At 28.3% G+C, this 20,746-nt stretch overlaps 1 protein-coding gene across 2 annotated transcripts; it reads right to left on the bottom strand.

Moving 5' to 3' along the window:
- Positions 1-6,107: 6,107 nt before the first annotated feature.
- LOC100214047 (uncharacterized) lies at positions 6,108-16,536 on the bottom strand. Of its 2 annotated transcripts, none has more exons than XM_065793857.1 (2): positions 16,444-16,536; positions 6,108-8,709 (listed from the first exon to the last, which is right to left on the bottom strand). In XM_065793857.1, exon 2 carries the CDS (start codon positions 8,700-8,702, stop codon positions 6,393-6,395), a length of 2,310 nt encoding a protein of 769 aa, XP_065649929.1. In that variant the 5' UTR covers positions 8,703-8,709; positions 16,444-16,536; the 3' UTR covers positions 6,108-6,392. The 2 variants fall into 2 exon arrangements, with proteins under 2 accessions (XP_065649929.1, XP_065649928.1); XM_065793856.1 differs by lacking the exon at positions 16,444-16,536 and adding an exon at positions 8,866-9,209.
- Positions 16,537-20,746: the final 4,210 nt, after the last annotated feature.

Genomic DNA, 20,746 nt, shown 5'->3' with positions numbered 1-20,746 from the left:
AAGTTATATAATTTATTATGCATAACTTTAGATAAGGATAACATAAGATTTGTAAAACTGTTAAAATCGTCAAGTTGTCCTCAGTGAAGAATGATCGCAACCTTTAACCGCAAAATATTTTGTCCATTTTTATGAAATAACTTCTTTTTTAAATTGCGAAACGCAATAAAATAGCCTTTTTTAAAATGCTGCAAAGAATTTATAGAGTTCACAAGTTAAAATGATCAATTAGAACCTTTACTAATTGATAAAATTAGCCGCGTAAAAAACGGGTAAAGTTAAAATTACCCATTTCCCGGGTAAACCTTTGAAAATATTAAACCTTTATGTATGGGATAATAATATAATAGTCGAATCGTTTTAAAAAAAGTTATATTTAAACATACCCCAATACTAGAAATTAGGAAAATTTCTAAAAACCAAAATGGATTCCAACAGTACATTAAAGGTAATAGTGGAGGGAAAAAGTGTAAAGGTAGTTTAAATTGTGATACCAAAATGAAACTTGGCAAAATGGCTTTCAAAAACTATACAAATTGATAAAGAAAAGGACCCCATTTATAAATGTCTTTGGTTTTGAGTTATAGAGTCTCTAATTTTTAAATAAATGAACTTAAAGGACTTCCACACATAGGGTAAAATCAGCTTTAAATTAAAGCGCAAACAATGCATGTGGTCAAACTATAAACGTTTTTAAAAATAAAGAAGTAAATAGTTTTTTTAGGTAAGTACAAAATTACCTAAAAAAACTATTCAACTAAAGATTTTCTTATTTTGTTTTAATAAGCTAGTAAATGTATCTTTCATGAAAAGTAACTTTCATGAATGAATAAAAAACGTGTTATTTTTTCAGGTTTTCCGGAGTTATTATAATTTACCAATATGTTTCCTTTTTATTTTTTATTTTGTTAATTTTTAACTATTTCCAAGCTTTTACAAACATTATAAACTAAATATATCGCGAAAGCCGGCTGTTTTTTCCTATACAAATACAACGTTGATCAAATATTAGTTGTACTGTATTTATATTATTAAAAACCGTAAAGTGACGTAATTGAAAATAGTAAGCAAAGTTGCATTGGTCCAACGTGAGTAAAAACATCGCAAAAGTTAATTGTTTTCCCAATCTAAACCCAAGGTTGATCCAATGTAAATGGATCAACGTTGACCAAATGTGTAAAACCCCACATTGATCCAATGTGTATCTATTAACGTTGATCCAATGTTTATAACGCAACGATAATCCAATGTGTATAAATTAACGTTGGATTATATACATTGGATCAACGTTGACCCATATGCATAGAAAGAACTTTAGATTATATACAATGGATCAACGTTGTGTTTGCATCGAGAAAAGCTAGATTTATGAATATATACTTGAATAATTCATAAGAATTATTTTTCATCCAAATATTTCAATTGATTATGGAAACATATTTTGCTAATATACATTTTCTCTTTCTTACTTAACGAAATATCAAGCCACAAGTAAAACAAACATGAACAATGGTTCTTTAATCAGATGTTACATAAGCTTATTCATAAATCATCAGCAATGCTAACTCACCGAAAAAGGACAAATATAGCGGAGAGTGGAATACTGTAGAAACGAATATTTATTGACCAAAAATGGGATCAGCTAATAATGGACTATCTTTACCAGATGCAGTTGCATAAAGGAATTTTTTCAGATGTAACAGCATCTGGAAAAAAATATTAACTAATAATGCATTTTTTTAACCAGATTTAGTTTATTAAGGGTTGTTGAGTTTTCAGATGATAATAAACAGATGTTGTTAGAGTGAAAAAAAAAAGTACAGATGATCACGAAAAGAATACAGACGATATAAGACTACTCCATAGATATTGTTGGACTGATGTAGTAATCTTTTACCAGCTTCAGTATGAAAAAATTTATGATTTGATTAATACAAACAGATAACCCTAGTATAATTTTAACCAAAATTTGACTTAATTAATTGCACTGTTATTCAAAATAAATTTTTTTTTGCAAAGATACCATTTTATTCCAACGAAGGCAACTGGTTCTCTAAATTGGAAAACTTTGATTTCTTAATCAGAACAGGTGATTTTTTTTAAAAAAAAAAAACCCAGTAAAGTCAACAAAAATTGATTAAAAGTGATTTTTTTCTTTACAGTGAAAATTTAAACAGTTCATTCAAAACTTATAATAGGAATAATATTACTCTGACAAACTAAAATTCTACAAACAAAAATTTGTATAAAAGGTTTAACTGTTACGACGTTCTCTTAATTTATTGATTAAAAATCACTAAATGAAGTAATATTTTTAAGATTTACAGTTGTTACTAAGTATTTTTAAATTGCGCTTGAACTATTTCTACAACTCTTTGATTTTATTACTGATTAAGTAAGGAAAACTTTATAGTTCCAATCAAGGAAACTTTGGACTATTTTGTAATATTACAGCAATATCATACTTGCAGCAACTTTTGAGTCAATTTTATATTGTTATTTTGCTTTTTAAATCCCATTGGATTAAACACAAAAAACCGTAATTTTCCCCCATAGGTAATTTTGAATAAGCGGGTTATAATACCTATATTGATCGCGCTGTTGCGTAATCAATATAGTGTGAACACAAAATTAGATTACCAAAAAAAAAATGACGCTAAAAAACTTTTAACCAATAGTGCACATAGATTTTTCGAGGAATAACTTTCAAAATGTGTCAAAACTTAGAAAACAAGGCGTTTTAAAGAATGAAAAATATAACCATAATTCGTTTTTTTTCAAAAATAAATGCAGGTGTTCGTTACATGAAATAAAAAACTGGATTTCTATAAAAATAAATATAACGTTTTGTACAACTAAATTTTAACGTTGAATCAACTTAAAATACAAAGTTATGAAAACGTAAAAAAAAAACGTTCTGGTAACGTAAGATACACATTGAATCAACGTAAAATATTACGTAATATCGACTTAAAATGCAACGTTGGGCCAACGTTATTTTTTGGTTGTTGGCGTTGTAGTATTTGTAGCCAAAATAATATAAAAACAACGTTGGCGGTTGATGTTTGGCTAACGCAACGCGCAACATTGTTCTAACGTTTTATCAACGTGGAAGCTGGGTAGTGACATTATTAATTCTATTAAATCAAAAGTGCAATCACAGTGCAAGCTGGGTAGCGACATTATTAATTCTATTAAATCAAAAAAACAGCAAAGAGACACTGGGTAAGAAATATTATTTAGTAACCAACAGAAGTTCAAAGTAATAGGTTTAATTATACAACGATATATTTGTTTTTAATACACCTTTTTTTGTCATTTGTTTTTGACAGAGAATAAAAGTTATAAAGAAGACTAAATTTATCTTCTTATAGATCATTAATTATCTTTTATAAGTTACGACTGTAAATTCTTTTTTTAAAAACGTTTCATGCGTGATTCCGCTTCAAACTTAATTCATTCTTTGTTAACATTACTAATGAACACTATTCTTTGTTTATAAAATATTAAAACAGGTTAAAATTAAATAAGAGTAAGTCGGAGATTTTTATTGTTAGACAAAACACGAGTTTCCGCGCCTGATTTTTTGAGAGATTCCGTACGTGATTTTTCAAAAGTTTCCGTGCGTGGTTTTTTGGAAACGCTCTATTTGCATTGAATTTCAATTCTAGACTGTGTCCATAAGAAATACCTGAATAAAGATATTTTATTTATAATGAAGCCTGTGAAATGAAAAACATATATCAAAAGATTTGCAGATGAATGTTAATTAAATAGACACACAGCAAAAATTGAATGCAATCAAGTTATAACAAAACTTATTCCTCACAAATTAACTATTTGCTAACACAGAAATGAACTGAAAGCTCGTAAAATTAGTGTTATTGGTTTAAAAAAGATTTAATAAGACGTATAGAGGACTCGGTGTAAATGAACAATGTAAGACTTGTTTGTTAAAAATCGTTTTTGACGGAAATGGCCTGTATGTTTTAAATAAATTGGATATAATATATGTATGAATTTCCGTTCACACTGACAAAGAAACATATTTTATTTTAAACGCGTTTTATGCTTTTAATGTTGCAAACTCTATGAAACAGCAATAAAGCAAGATTGCAATGGCAAACACCGTCAGTATGACAAACAGGCCAATATATATGCATATATATATATATATATATATATATATATATATATATATATATATATATATATATATATATATATATATATATATATATATATATATATATATGTATATATATATATATATATATATATTTGAAATAAACAATAATTTAAAAATCGTGAATTTTCTTGATGTCACATTTAGCCTCTCGGAAAATTCTTATTGACCTTATAAAAAAACTAATAATGAATTGTCGAATATTCATATAAATTCAAATCATCATCCTCAAATTTTAAAACAAATTCCTATTTTAATTAACAATAGGCCTAATCAAAACTCTTCTAATGAAAATATTTTGAACTCTTCCAAACGCGCGTATGAAGTTGCTCTTAATTAAAGCGGATTAAAAAATTTCGAGCTAAAATTTGAAACAAAAAATGCAAAAAAGCAAAATAGAAATAGAAATGTAATTTGGTTCAACCCTCCGTACAGCAAAAATGTTTCAACAAATATTGGAAAAGCATTTTTAAAATTAATAGACAAGCATTTCCCTCCCTTTAATAAATTTCACAAAATTTTTAACAGAAACACTTTAGCTTTACTAACCAGTACAGAAAATATTGAAAGAACCATAAAAGTCCACAATTTTGCATTGATTAATTAAAATAAATTTCCTAAAGAAAAAAATACTGAAAATTGTAACTGCAAGCAAAAAATTGACTGCCCTATGAATGGCAAATGCTAATCAAAAAATATTATTTAAAAATGCATTATTTCCTCAAAAAACAACCCAGATGAACAGTATATTCGCTAAACCGAGGGCGAATGGAAAAAACGTTATGTCAACCACAAACAATCTTTTAAAGATAAAAAAATACAGAAAAGAGACTATACTGTCAAAATATATTTGGCATAAATATATATAAATATATATTAGGGTGGAGCGATTTTGAAAATTTTTGAAATTTGATTTGATTGAGCAGCAAATCAATATCTTTTGGTGAAAAAAGAACCTTACTCTTTTTTTTTTAGTTTAGATGAGTTCTTGAGGTTCCTCTTTGGATTCTAAATATTTTGATGGGTCCTAATATTGTTTAAATTTTGTTTTTTCTAAACTATATCAACTTGATACTTAAAAGAAGCAAAATAATATGCAGATTTTGAAAATAATATTTGTTTTTATTAAAAAAATTAAAAAAGTAGAGTTGTTTTTTTCATTAAAAACCCCCGTCATCAACAAAACGGGGGTTTCAAGGTATATTTTTGCAAGTATTTTTTTCACTAAAAATTTTTTTTAATAAAATTATTATTTATGAAACAAGCATTTTTTTTCTGCTTTTTTTGAGTCCAAGGTTGATATGGTTTAGAAAAAAAAAAATTCAAAAATATTAGGACCTGTCAAGAATTTAAATTCCAAAGAGGACCCTCAAGATCTCATCAAAATCAAAAATTATTTTTTTACTTTTATCTTATAATTACATTGATTCGTGTCTCAGTAATATTGGTTTTTAAACTCTTTTTTTTTTGCTATGAAAATCGCTCCACCCTAATATATATATATATATATATATATATATATATGTATATATATATATATATATATATATATATATATATATATATATATATATATATATATATATATATATTTACTATAAATTTTTTTACAACATTGTTTTATTTTTTTTTTTTTGTGTACCAGTTTAATAAATGTTTTTTCAGTAAGTGCATTTTTTCTGTAATATATTCGCAAGTCATTCTTCCGCATTTTTTTTCGCACACTGCATTATGTAAGTTGATATTTGGTAACCTCCGGAATATCAACTTAAAATACAGTAGATAAAAAAAGCAAAACTTTGATGCAAGTCTTGCCATCCAACGAACAACATTAGAATTAACCTTTAGTTCTTATAACACGTGTTACAAGATTTTTTACGTCACCAAAACTTGTTTAAATTTTTAAATAAAAACACAAAAGTAAAACTAGTTAAAATCTTCTTTTATAAAACAGTATGTTGCAATTGCTCAATAAAAAATATGAACAAAAGAACGATATCTTGTCAAAGTTATAATAATAGTAATAAAAATGAAACAAAATCAAGTTTTTATATGATAAAAATAATTTGACTTTAGAAAAAAAGCATAAATTTTTTTTTAATCAACTCGGTGAACCAGCATTTTGTTGATACATTTTAAATATATTTTAAAGAAATGTAAACCAAAAACATGCTGAAAACATAAATAAATTTAACATAAATTTATTCTATTTTTTGCTCGTTGAACCTGGTTTTGCAATCTCATGCTCCTTGTATTTTATTTCTTTGTAAACGTAACCACGCAATCGTTCAATTTCTACAATTTGCAATCGTATGCCATGATCGTTTTCTAGTGTTTTAAGATAATTATTTCTTATAAGATCTTCAAGCATATAGCCGTCAATTTGATTTTCAACGGCAAAAATCCCTAATTGATTTATTTTTATATTTCTCATAATTTTTTTGACGTCGTTTACTGACCACTCTGTAACAAGCGCATCTTCCAAACTTTTACAACAATTTACCGTGTTTACTCTCCACCCATGTACATACTTGTATAACTTTCGGGCTTCAAAGTGAGATAAACCAATTTCATGTAATGCATCTTCAGATAGGTTACTTAACAGTCTGCCATTTATCATTTGGGATTTAAACACTTTTTCAAATTTACCGAGTTGTAATCCATGTAACCTTCTTACTATATCTTCAATAGAGCATGAATGTATCTCTTCTAAACTTTCAAGTTCTCTCTTCTGTAAATCATTAGTGCATTTTCTAGGTTTGACACAAGAGTAGGCTACACTCATGTAGTCCGAACTAAGTTCTTTAGTAGATCTTGAACTGTTGATGTATTCGTGTAAGTTCTCTTCTCCACTCCCAATACTTTCAGCTAAAGATGTGTCACTTTTTGAAAGCTTTTTTTTGAAAGCTTCTTTTTTTCCATCAACTAACGTTTTTAATGATTCGTTGTTATATTCTTTAGATTCAGTGCAGTGTTCTATTGTAAAAGAATTATTTTTTGTTGAACTATTCAGATATTGTTCAAATGATTTTATTTCGCGTTCTTTAATATCAGGCGAGTCAATTCCAGAATCTATATTTTTTTCAAAGCTGCTTTTTAAATTTGATTCAGTTTTGTTACGGGGTCTTCCTGAAAAAAAAGATCGAAAGCTTTTTTCTTCAAAACTTTTGCTGAATTTTAATGCGTTTTTTGACGACGCATAAGACTCCTCATCTTCTAATGGTATGTTTATTTTTTTAGAAACGTTTTCCCAGTCATAATAAAGGTTTTCTGCGCTTTTTTCTGTTACGGTGTGTATGTTCAAAGCATCTGATTTGTCTTCACTTTTAAAATTCAACTTTTGTATTGGCTTGTTAATGTTACGTATTTTTCTTTGTACGGCCCGCTCAATCAACTCACTTTGACTTTTTGAAAAGTCATCAAAGTCATCTGACATTTGAAAAACACAGTTTACTGGAGAGAATTCTTCAATTGTCGGAGAAGAATGCAAACTTGTAACTTTTTTTTTTCTATTTTTTTTGTTCAATGACATTCTGTTCCAAACAGGTAAAAATAATGACGTTGGTCGAGCAGCCACTTCCTTTACTTTATGTTCAATTTTCTCTACAGGTTTACTGGTTAAACCTTTAAGTGACTCTATAAAATCATTTTCTTTATTTTGTAAAATTACTTTCTGATTTTCAAAAGAAGTGTTTATTAGAAGTTGTCCGTAAAATAAAGGAGAATATATGTCGTAATAAATTGAAAACATTATTGCCTTTATTCTATTTTGGTATTCATCTGAGGAAAATTTTCCTAACTCTAATACGTATGTAGACATGGGTTCATTTGAAATAAAAACTTTGATACCAGAATCAAGTTGAAATATTTGATAAAGAAGTTTACTTTGATTCCCTACAAGCTTGCTTACAGTTAAAATAGATTCGTACACATGAACACCATCTACAACAACGTTTCCAGGAGGAACCTGAAAACCCATATTATTAATAAACCTTATTATCGTGCCTGGAGTTATATCAGTTGATAAGAGCTCTTCAAGGGAAATAGTTTTTTTGCAATGCACAAATACAAAAAGGTCTTTGCTTAACAATGACTCTAAAGAAAGATATAAATTTTGACCTTCAGACGTTATTATTTTAATACGGTTGAGATCTTTAAACAATTCCCCACTATCCAACTTAAAAAATTCTACATCTTGAGAAACTTTGGATAAAATGTAACTTATATTAGGAAGATGTTCTTGAACTTCTTTTAAATCTGTAGGATAAATTTCATCCACGATATCAACGTAAAGATCAGCTATTACTTGCGTATTTAATCGAAATATATTTCCATGCCAATCTTTTCCGAACAAAAGCTTAACGCATTGTCGTTGCAAGACTGTAAGGTTCATTCCAGCTTCAAGTACAAAACCTCCGCTCAAAAGACATTTTCTGCTTGTTATTACTGAGGTTGGTAAACAAAGCATATCCAAAGCATCTGGAAGAGAGAACTCATTTAGTTTTGCTTCTGCCATTTGTTACCTGCCAAGAAAAACATCAAACGATTAGACTAATTAAAAAATGTTGTATTTGCTCTTAAAATTCATAAAACATTGCTTTATAACTGTGTGCGTGTGTGAGTGCGTGTGTGGTTTTGGGGCAAAAGTAAAACTGTTAAAAGTATTATTACACTTATACCATGGACGTAGTAACAGAAGTAACGTAGTAGCGCTATGGAAAACAGTAAAACTTAGATCAAATACAGTTAAAATATTATTGGAATTAGCGATAAATGCATTTGCTTTCATATGTTTAAAAAATTCTGTAACGCATTAAATTTATAACAACATATTTATAAACTATAAACATATTTTGCATTAATCCTTCTTTTATTCCCTCTAATATTTCAATTAAATTCCATTGTATTATAAATAATCATTTTAACAATGCATTTTAACGCATTTACAATGCATTTTAACTTTTATAGTAAGGGAATTTTTTTTGACGTTTAAAAAATGTTGAACTCTTCTATAAAAAAGCACGCAATAAGTGGTTTCACTATTTATTTTATTTCTAAAGCCCGTTAAGAGGGAAAGTCCCTCAAAATTTAGGAATTTTTTGAATTTTTTTTTTATTGCTAACTGAAAAATAAAATTATTAGGAAATTGAATGGTCAAAACAGTTTTCAAAAAGCAAAACTTTTTGTTAAATAAATTACGTTTTTGTATGGTCATCTATGTGTCATTCTTCCCTAGCAACGTCCCTGGTTACATGAAAATTATAAATAAAACACATTCTGGACCACTTTATTTCTTCAGTTTTGTTAGAAATGCAAGCTTTAAAGTCATATTTCAAAACCTCCTAATTGAAAATCCGTGCCATATGTAGCAGGGTATGATTTTAAGTCATCTTTTTAAGCTAAAAAACTGTAATTGAGTTAAAATGAACAAATCTATAATAGCAAAATGTGATGAAAGTGTTACTGATAGAGTAAAATTTTCTACTAAACGTCTTAGAAAACGTAAAAGTTCTTTTTATTGAATGAGAAAGCAAGAAAAAAATGTAAATATTGGTTTAAATAGTGTATATAGTAATGATGTAAATATGACAAACTATGTAAATACTGAAAGTCAATATGTATATGAAAGTGCATCAGAAAGGAAAGTTAAGCCAGTAATGCTACCAAGTAGAAAATTAGATTGTGTTTGTGGCTACAGATTTATTGACATGAAAATTCTTGCCTCCATATTTATGAAACTTGCATGTCCAGAATGTTTGCAACCGTCTCTATTATCGTTAAGCGAGAGTGAAAAGTCTTGTAAAGGATTTGCATCAAATTTATTATTAAGCTGCATTTGTGGTTTTAAATTAGACTTTGAAACGTCAAAAAATGTAGCAGGGTATGATATTAATAAAAGAGTAGTATATGCAATGAGAACACTCGGTCAAGGCCTATCTGGTCTACATCGGTTTGCCATGCTAATGAATATGCCAAAAAGATTATGTAAAAAAAACTACAATGTTATTGTTCAGAAATTGACAAGCGCAGCACAAACAGTTGCTAATGATACTATGCATGAAGCTGCACAAGAACTCAGAGATGGCAAATTTCTTAATGAAATAGTAGATACTGGAGTTTCGGTTGATGGAACATGGCAAAAAAGGGGATATAGTTCAAATAATGGTGTTACCGCAGCATTGTCCATAACAAATGGGAAGGTTTTAGATGTTGAACCATTATCTAGAAAATGTAAAATATGTGAAAAAATTCAAAATACAGCTAATTCAAACCAGCAACCAGCAGAAAAAAAAGAACACATTTGCAATAAAAACTATGAAAGATCAGCTGGTGGGATGGAAACTGCTGGTGCGATAAAGATATTTAATCGCTCTCTAGAGAAATATAACTTGCGATACACAGAATACTTAGGTGATGGTGATAGCAAAAGCTACACTACTGTCAAAGGAACATACAAGGATGTTCAAACAATTAAACTGGACTGTATTGGGCATTTTCAAAAGCGTCTTGGATTTCGTTGTCGACAATTAAAAAAACAAGTCAAGGGCTTAAATGGTAAAGGTCGTTTAACAAACGCTTTAATTGATCGCCTGCAAAATTATTTTGGAATTGCTATTAGGAAAAATTCTGGAAATCTTGAAGGTATGAGATCATCTGCTTTAGCAAGTTTATTTCATGTAGCATCTTCCAGAAAAAATAATTGGCATTACCCGCATTGTCCCACAGGTACAGACAGTTGGTGTAAATACAATCGTGATAAAGCTAATGGTACGAATGAGTATAAACCAGGACTTGGTCTTCCTATGGATATTGTACTTAGATTGAAGCCTATATATGTAGAATTAACTTCAGATGCTTACTTGAATCGATTACTTCATGGAAAAACACAGAACCAGAGTGAAAGCTTCAACGCAATGATATGGTCCAGAATACCAAAGTCCAAATATATTTCGCTTGCACAACTAAAATTTGGACTTTACGATGCTATTGGAGTCTTTAATATAGGATTAAAGTCTAGTATCCTTGTATTTGAAAAACTTTGTATGATACCAGGACTGCATACCATTTCTGGATGCAATTACTTGAACCAGAGAAGAGTCAGCCTGTCAGTATATAAAAACAAAGACACGATCAAGAAACGAAGAATGATTTTAAGAGGCCGCAAACATAAAAAATCTGACAAATTTGAACAGAAAGAAGGAAGTATGTATGGGGCTGGTGTTTATGATTAAAAATTATCAACAATATGCTGTTTTATATTATATTTCTTTTATTACTGTTAATTTATAATGTTTTTCATCCGAACTTTCTCTTATTTGTCATTTTTCTCAGAACGCGGGTTTTTAACCTCCCGGCAGAAGTATTTTGAAAACCGCTTAACCGATTTTATATGAAATTTTCAGGATATGTTCCTCTCATAAAGATGTAAACAATAAGCAGACAACTTTTTTAAAACGTTTTTTAAACAGAAAAAAAATTAGAAAACGTTTATAATTTTTGTGCTTAAAATGGTAGCAAGAGTTAAACATGGCTACCACCTGACAGAAAAGTTGTTAGCAAAAACTGTCTGCTTATTGCGTAGATCTATCTTTCATCAAAATACTGGGAAAAAAATACCTATTAATGCCTTTCTGATCGACTGAAATCTTTGCCAGGGTGAAGGAGCAAATTTCCCTTTTATCCTTAGTTACCAGGTTACCATAGCAACAGGGTGCTATATTTTATGATAGAATCTTTTGATTACTATTATAGTTTTATTTAAAATATATAACAACTTTGTAAATGCTTTACTTTAGAAAATAATTTTTTGAGGGATCTTCCCCCTTAAATCACAAAAATAGTAAAAATACAGAATATAAATGGTGTACGATCAAAAACTAATGAATCTGTACTTTATTTTGTTTCTAAGTTTATATAAAATTGGTTTATTATGTAACCTATAACATTTTGTTTTATATAAATTTTGATTTAATGGAAATCTTTTGGAAAATAACTTTATACTTAAACTTCCGTTATAAGCGATGACGTTGCGAGTACTTTTATTCATCCTTATCTACCAATTTAACAAACGAATTTAACAATTTAACAAACAAATATTACCTAAAGTAAGATATACATAACTAAAAATTCTTTAAATAAAAAAAAAAAATGCAATTGTTACACAAAAAGGATAAAACCTCTTGATGCAAATTTCTGCTATACTCTGTAAAAAATTATGAGATATACTAAATCACTTAAAATTAGAAATTTAAAAGCGTTTAACAAAGGGAATATTTTTAAATGGCAAATGTGAAAAATAGATGTTATAACCTGATGAGTAAAATCATCTTATCGAAAATAATTGCATGTATATAAATATAATATAAATGACAAACATTTTGTAAATAAAACTACTGAAATATAAAATGGTTACAATTCTTAAAATTTTTAAGTACCAGATTGACATAATTTTGAAGAAATTTGTTTAGGTAATATTTGGGATCCGTAAAATATTCACCTCTAAAGTTATTTTTAATTCATAACCTTTTGAAATCCAATGTTATATTATTATATAGATCAAATCTAGGGGTGTAATGAGGGAAATTTTTTTTAAAGTAAATTTTCACCCCAGCCGAATGCTTAGTTTAAAACCGTATAAATTTAGGTGGCGTACCTAATATGTAAGCGCATTACCCAATCCAGTAATTCAAATAAAGATCTAGTTTCACGTTTTTGTAATGCATCTATGCAATTGTTACATAATTATTAAGTTTAGATTTATAATTATAGAGCCCAATTAAATTGGAAATGATCTTTTATTTGTAAATTATTATCAATTTATTATATTATGTAACTCAATCGCAAAGTAAGGTAGTTTCAATGTTATTTAACCTAACTTGATTGATACAAGAGCTCGTGATAATAGCACATTTTTAATTTTATGAATCGTTACATAACTTAACAATTTTGAGAAATTAGAATTGGTATACTTTAAGAAACAATAAACACTTGTGTTTGTCATTCAGTTTTGACACTTTCTTAATGTTCTTGTATAAATATGTTAGTTTATTTATATCAATTTTGAACAATGGTTAATAAGAGCGTATTTTATTTGGAGAAAAAAGCTCCATAATTTTCGCCCAATCTGCGACGATAATATGCTAATGGAAAACTTAGATAAATGATATGTGTCATAAAAAAATGTACTCTTGCTTGCTTAATACATAAAAGGGAAATTTTTCTAATTACTCAAAGTTTGTTAAGACTCCCTCGTTTAGTAACTGTTACTAAAAAAAACTCTTTTAAAAAAACTCAAAAAAAAAAAAATTATGTATTTGTATAAACTAGCTTAAACATTAAAATATTTGAAAATATATATCAAACACAGATCAAAATAAAAACTATAATCACTTATCAAAATATTAAATATTAAATGAAATTATAATAAAACAGCCGTTCACAAATGGCCATGTGACCGCAAGCCGCGCTAGAATTAAATTGCTTTGTATGTGTTCTGTAAACAACTTTAGTTGAGATTTATGAAGTTTTGATTTTTAAGATCAACATTAAATTGAAATTTAATTTATGAAAAAATTTCAACCCACCTATTTATTGAGACCCCCCGTTTATTAGATCTAGAATCAAATCCCTCCCCCTCAATACTTTATTCGCCCCCTCTGCTGTATTAAGCACAATAAAGTAAAAAATAGTCATGAAAATAAAAATTTTCATAAAAAATAAAATTTTGATTTGACATTTTTTGACATTACGTAATACAAAGATCTATATAAACAATATAGTAACGTAAAACGAAGTTAGTTCTATATTGATAAATGAGTTGTGAGATGTGTTGTAGGATGCGGTTGACGACTCAATTTTATCAGCATAATCTTTATCAAAGGAATTGTCAATATAGTGTTAATAAAGGAAACAGTTTAAAAGAAGGAATGCTTTTTAAAAACTTTTTGCAGTCATTTCAAGTAAATGTTCAACCATAAAATGACTGTTGCTGAATATAAAAAAATATTATCCATTTTGTAAAGCAGAGTTTTCAAAAGCAAACATAACAAGGACAAAAGATTTATAAGAGACATTGATGAGGCGACTGAACAAGTACAAACTGGCATAACTGCAAACTGGCATAAGTGCACTAAAAGGAGTTTACAAACATTGGCATAAGTGCGAATTGGCATAAGTACAAAATGTCATAAGGGTGCTAAAAGAATCTTCAAACATTTGCATAAGTGCAAATTGGCATAAGTGCAAACTGTCATTAGTGCAAATTTCACAAGTGCGCAGCAGTTTCAAAAACTAGCATAAGTGTAAACTGGCAAAAATGCAAGTTGGCATAAATGCGCCAAAAGAATTTACAAACATTGACTTTAGTACGAGTTAGCATAAGCGCAAAGCAGTTGCAAAAACTGGTATAAGTGCAAACTGGCATAAATGCAAATTGGCATAAGTGCACCGAATGAATTTGTAAACATTGGCATTAAAGCGAAGTAGCGTAAGTGCTAACTGGCATTAGTGCAAATTTGCATTTATGCTGGTTTGCACTTATGCAAATATGCCAGTAAAATGTTTCTGCTTTCATATACTTCTTGAAAAATCAATTGTAAGTCTTTGTGGTGAATAACAAGTTTATCTATAGGATTTTTCCTCTCATCAACTTCATCATTGATCCATATTTTTTGTAAATTCCAAAACAAACTTTTTAAAAAAGTTTTTGTTTGTTTGATTGATCAAACGTGTGTAAAATATTTTTTACAAATCTGTCTCGGAAAAACTGAATTGATACCTGCTTTTCAAACTAAAATTAGATAGCTTTGTAATGTGTTGCACATAAAAAAAAATTTTTAGTTGGTAATTTTAGTCTTTTATTATTGTGTTTTAAAGACTCGTAGCTCGTAACTCATAACTCAATCTCTTGATAATGAATCTTTAAAATAATAAACGCGATTCACATTTTTTTATAATGCAAAATATTAACTATAAAATAAAACTATTATTTGTTTAAGTAAATTATTAAATTGTTTTGCTTCAAATCCCTCCGGTTTACTTAGATAAACTCTAACAGGTTATGCTGTTGGCAATGATTAATGTTGCAACTTTTTCAACTGTAACATAGTACTTTTAAATGTATTCTGCTAAAATCTTTCGCTCATTTAGAAGTTTTGTAAAAACTGTTAAAAACATTTTTGCTTAACCTTGTTTTGGTTTCCCTCAAATGTTTGGGTTGGGCGGACTAGATTTGAAGAACTGTGCTTTGCTTTGCCAGACACAGGAAATTTAACAGTCAAAGGCGGAATCTATTTAAGGGCGCAGACTTTGATGCGTGAGAAGTCAAAAAGTTTTAGCAAAGCTTGAAGTTTTCCCATTTCAAGCCACTGATGGAACGGCTTTAAGTAGAAATTCCAGTAGGGAGGTTTGGATCAGTAAAGTCCGTTGGTTACTTTGAAATTTGAAAAAAAAACTTTTCTTTATCATGGAGCTAGTTAATAAACGTCTCCTCCTCCGTCTGCTCCTGTAGAAACACAAAAAGCAGAGTTCCTATATTCTTAGTGACTTTTTAAGTGATTTGATATATTTTGCTAATTTATTCCAACTTTTATTTTATTATTAAAGCTGAAACAATTTCGCAGGGTTTTTATCATATTACTTTACACGAAACAAGAAAAAATTTGATAATTGTTTTATTTATAAATGGTTATTGTTCTTTTCTTTTACTAAAAAATTCTTTATTTAACATTCTTTAGCAATAACTATGCATTAGTAGAAAATAAAAATGATAATTAAAGTTTTACACTTAATAATTATCAACTATTTATTAATTTATTTGTTTGCTAAGGTGAGCATATGCTAACTTAATAGTAAACCACTTTTGCGGCAAGTATCAAAACTACAATTTAACATTTTAACTATTTAATAAACTTTATCAAGTTCTTTTTAAATTTCTGATTTTAGTTGTTTGAGATCAAAAGGTAATTACCATTTGATCTAAAACCCAGTAAAAAATTGCACATGGGGTACACGTGGTTTTTTCCGCATGTAACCCATGTGAGGATTATTATTTTTATCCACGTGGGTTTCCTACGGTAAATCCTATATGAATTTTAAGGTGGTAAATCTCACATGGGTTATATGTGGCAAATTCTACATGAAATATTTTCCCGTATGTAACTTATGGGGGTAGGGTGGGGTGGTTGGGGGTTTATTTTGTAACGGTGGTTTTTATAGGGTAAAAGCCACATGTGATATAGATAGAAAATAACACATACTTTATAGATCTTAAGTGCCACACATATTTTAATCCAAATGGTATAAAAGTAGTTAATACCAGATAAATGATAATAGCAGAGCTTTCAGAACCTTCTAATGTTCTTTAGCATTTTCTAAAAATAAAAACATAAATACTATTGAATACAATTCTACATAATAAAATTAATCAACCTACACATGTATATTAAAAATAAATTTTCTTTAAATTAAACTTTTGCTACTAATAGATCAAAATAACTTAGATATAATCTTAAAAACCTCAACTTGAAGTTTTTTTTCATGTTTAATATTTAAATAACCAGCAAACAAAACTTTAAAATACTATATTACTAATACATATATATTTTTTAGGTGCCCCAAGAGGTCCTTAAATGTGATGCTCTGTGATAAGACCTTACGGTCTTATCACAGAGCATCACGGATGAGCATTTAATTGAAACGCCACCTTCCTAACGGATGTCGCAAAACTTGCCCAGAGGTTTTTTTTTATGTATCAATTTAATAATAGTCTCTCTCCTGCAAACTTTAATAACAAGTTTGAAATAAACATAAAAGAAAACTATTATCTAAGTGCAAATATTAGTAACTCATTAAAAATGCCTCAAAACTTCAATAAATATGCTGAATATGGCATTGCATACCGAGGACCAAATATATGGAATAGTTATCAAAAAAGATCCAAATGTATGGCAAAGTCATTAAGTTCATTTAAGTTTCTAATAAAAAAAGGAATTTTTAAAATTTGAGAATCAATTGTGCTTAAACGGATCACCAAGTAATTTTAATTATTTTAGTATTTATTTTTTTTGATTTACTGCGCAGCAGTTTGATTTACTGCGCAGCAGTTTTATGCCCAGTAGGGTTTTTAATTTAATATCTATATTCTATTAAAAATGTATAAAGGGGCTCTATGAAATGATTGCGATGACGTATTGTCATTTTCATCTTCTTTGAGCCCCTGTCTGTTTAACTCTTTATTTTATAAAGATCATTTTAAAAAAGAACAGTTTTTATTTTTTATTGTATATACAAAAACGGTGGTTGTTGACAAGATTTTACTGTCTTCTTTGTTTCTACGGACATTTTTTTATTTTTTTCTTGTATATATATATGTTGATTATTTATTGTTAAACAGCAAAAAAAAAAAAAAGAAAAGTGGGGTTTGAACCACGGATCCTTTATTTCGGAGACAAGTGCGCTACCACTGCGCCACGGCTGCAAACCAATATAACCATTTATAACCAAATATATAACCAAAACCACAAGAAATCTCAGTTGAAAATTATTGAATATAAATTAACAAATAAATCAAAGAAGTGTTAAAGTGACGTCATAAGAGCATAACCATTATTATGTTGTTAAAGTTGAAAATTTAACTTTTAACCATTCTTTTCTTTACTTTACTTATCATTAAATTATTATTGTTAGAAATGGAATCTTTTTAAGAATTCAAACGGCCAGTTTACATATGCACATGTAAACAGGTATAGATACAGTAAAGTTGTTAATTTAATACTTATAATGACTTAATCCGGAAACTTCTTTGATACCACAAGATTCCAACCTTAGTCCTGCATTTTTCTATTGTATTATAATGAGCTTACTGACAACCTTACACCTAGTTTGGCCTTTTTTGTTAACAACACAGCTGACAAATTTATTTGATAACAATAAAACTCCAGTCTTGACAAAAAATCCTCACCAAATTAAATCCAAACAAAAAGTAGATTACAGCAAAAAATTATTGCAATATAGCGATGCTATTGATATTTTTATATTTATGAATAACAACGCTCTTACTGAGTCTTCTACTTTACGTCTTGACAGATTTTTTATTTAGTATTAGCCTCTCATGAAAACCTTGCATATAATCCATTGCTAAGTTAGCATCTGCTAAGGTGCATGCTAAGGTAAATAATTATTAGCAGTAAAAAACTGAGCTTTATTGAGATTAAAAACTCATCAGCAATTTGCAACTTTTTATTATGCTCACCATTTTCTTAATCCTGGTTACATTCTCTACCTCTATAAAACTCTTATTCCTCCTTATATAAAATGCTGTTACTGATTTGGGCTAGTTCATTTCTTGATTTTCCTACTATTTTAGACAAAGTCTATTTTAAATGTAGTTAGACACGTTCTAGCTACCAAGCTTGAGCCTCTGTCCCATTGTTTTAAGGTTACATCTTTTCCTTTCTTTATAAATACTACCATGTTGGCGCTGTCTTTAAAAAAGCTATCTCTCTTGTTAATCACTAGCTATCAATTTGTGTCCCACCAACCAAAACTCGATCATGAATGACTTTTCAATTAGCAAAATTGCATCCATTTACTATACATGTTCTTTCATGCTCAAAAAATTTTAAATTTTTTTAGCTTTTTTCTTTGCACATCGTTGTTTTGGAATTCTTTTTTCTTAATGTTTTCTTGAATCATACAATCTACAGTTTTTAAAATCTTTAGTCCAACTTTCTTGGTCTTATGAAAAATAACCGAATGAAAGCTTTTTTATTCTAAAGTTTTTCATTAGGAAAACTTTTTTTAGGTGAGTTGGTTTTTGCAATTTTGTTTTTCCAATTAATTCTCTAATAAAATTCCACGTTTTTCGAGCATTTTCTTTGTTAATTTCTAGTAATTTAGCATAATAATTTACTTTTTATGGTTTTATATATTTTTTCAAATAAACTTATAATTTTTGTAATTAACACCATTTTTATAAGTTTTATTATTTAAATAATTTTCATAGATTTTTTGTTTTTTTCATTTGTGATTTTAGTAGCCCTTAGGTCATCCATCAGTATAGGAATCACTCACAAAATTGGTTCACAAATATGTCATAAGCATTAATTACATCGTGAGATTATAATAAAAGATTTCAATCAAATCAAATCAAATCAAATTTATTCTGAATAAAGATCTTACATCAAGGATATTTACAAATAGTCATGATATTAATCTCAAGTAAACACCTATCAAATTTAATTATAATAAATAGTGATAATAAAAATAAAAGTAAAGTCAGATAAAAGGTGATAATTGAAAGAAAACAAAGAAATAATAGTAACTGTAAAAGTTGTATAACGATGTTAACCACAAAAATAATAACAACAACAATAATATAAACAATAACTATAAATTAAAATAATTTCAGTAATAATAACAGGTTAATAATAATATTAGTAATAACATAAAAATAACATTAATAATAACAGATATTATAATAATATAAAGTAAATACAAATTAAATTGATACTACTAGTAATAAAATATGAATGACAGTAATAATTATTAGGAATATATTTATATAATGATATAAAACAATAATAATAAGGAACAACACTAGTATTTATCAAAATTTAACAATAATAATAGTAATAATAATAGTCTAAATAAATTTTAGAAAAAACAACTTTTAAAGTTTCATGCCTATTGGCAATCATCAGCCATGAAGTAGTGTACTTCATGGCTGATGATTGCCGATAGGCATGACATCATATTTAAGCTGCCGTGGCGCAGTGGTAGCGCACTTGCCTTAGAAACAAATAATTCGTCGTTCATACCTCTGAGCAAGTTTTGCGACATCGTTTTGGAAGGAGGTGTGAACTTTTAATTAAATACTCATTCGCGGTGCTCTGTGTAAGACCGTCAGGACTTCTTGGGGCACCTAAATAAAATTTAAAAAAAAAAAAAAAGTATTACGAAGACTTATGCTATCAGTAATAAGGAACAAAGTAAAATGGTTATTTATATCAGTCCTAATTATACCCGTTTTAAAACAGCTATCATGAAAAATGTTGGTTATAGCATAATCTAGAAATGCTGACGATTTTTTAGTTATTCTTGTTGCTTTGTGTATAGTTAGGATAAGATTATTTTGGAGGAGAGTATTAATAAAGGTTTTTGCTTCACTATACTTGTTTGTCAGAGAGTATGCTGTTGGAACCGAAATATTTAAGAAGTTTGTTAATCTTTAAATTGAGATTTATGTTAAGATTTTAAGACTTTGCTCATAAAAAAATTAAGACTCGGCAACAGTTTGAGAGATCTAAGCAACCTTCAGTGTTTTTCAAGAATAGAAGCTATTTTCCAGCAGGCAGGAAAGGTAGATTTAGTTAAGTAAATGTTAAATAGTTTAGAGAGAAATAAAGAGAGTTTTGGAAAAGACTTTTGTAAAACAAGGAAATGTTGTCTGGACCACAAGCTGTTTGAAGAATATAAATAAGAAATAACTTTAGCAACAGGAGCAGGAGTGGTTTTGATGCTTAGCAGCAGTTTGACTTATTTCATTGAGATGACAGAAAG

This window comes from Hydra vulgaris, chromosome 03 (assembly GCF_038396675.1).
Source record: "Hydra vulgaris chromosome 03, alternate assembly HydraT2T_AEP".
NCBI classification, from domain to species: domain Eukaryota; kingdom Metazoa; phylum Cnidaria; class Hydrozoa; order Anthoathecata; family Hydridae; genus Hydra; species Hydra vulgaris.
The sequence above is the reverse complement of the archived record's forward strand: the minus strand, read 5'-3'. Positions and strand labels throughout refer to the sequence as shown.

Coding starts and splice junctions, on each gene's coding strand:
- LOC100214047 (XM_065793857.1), bottom strand. CDS start 8,702: ATGGCAGAAGCAAAACTAAATGAGTTCTCTCTTCCAGATGCTTTGGAT.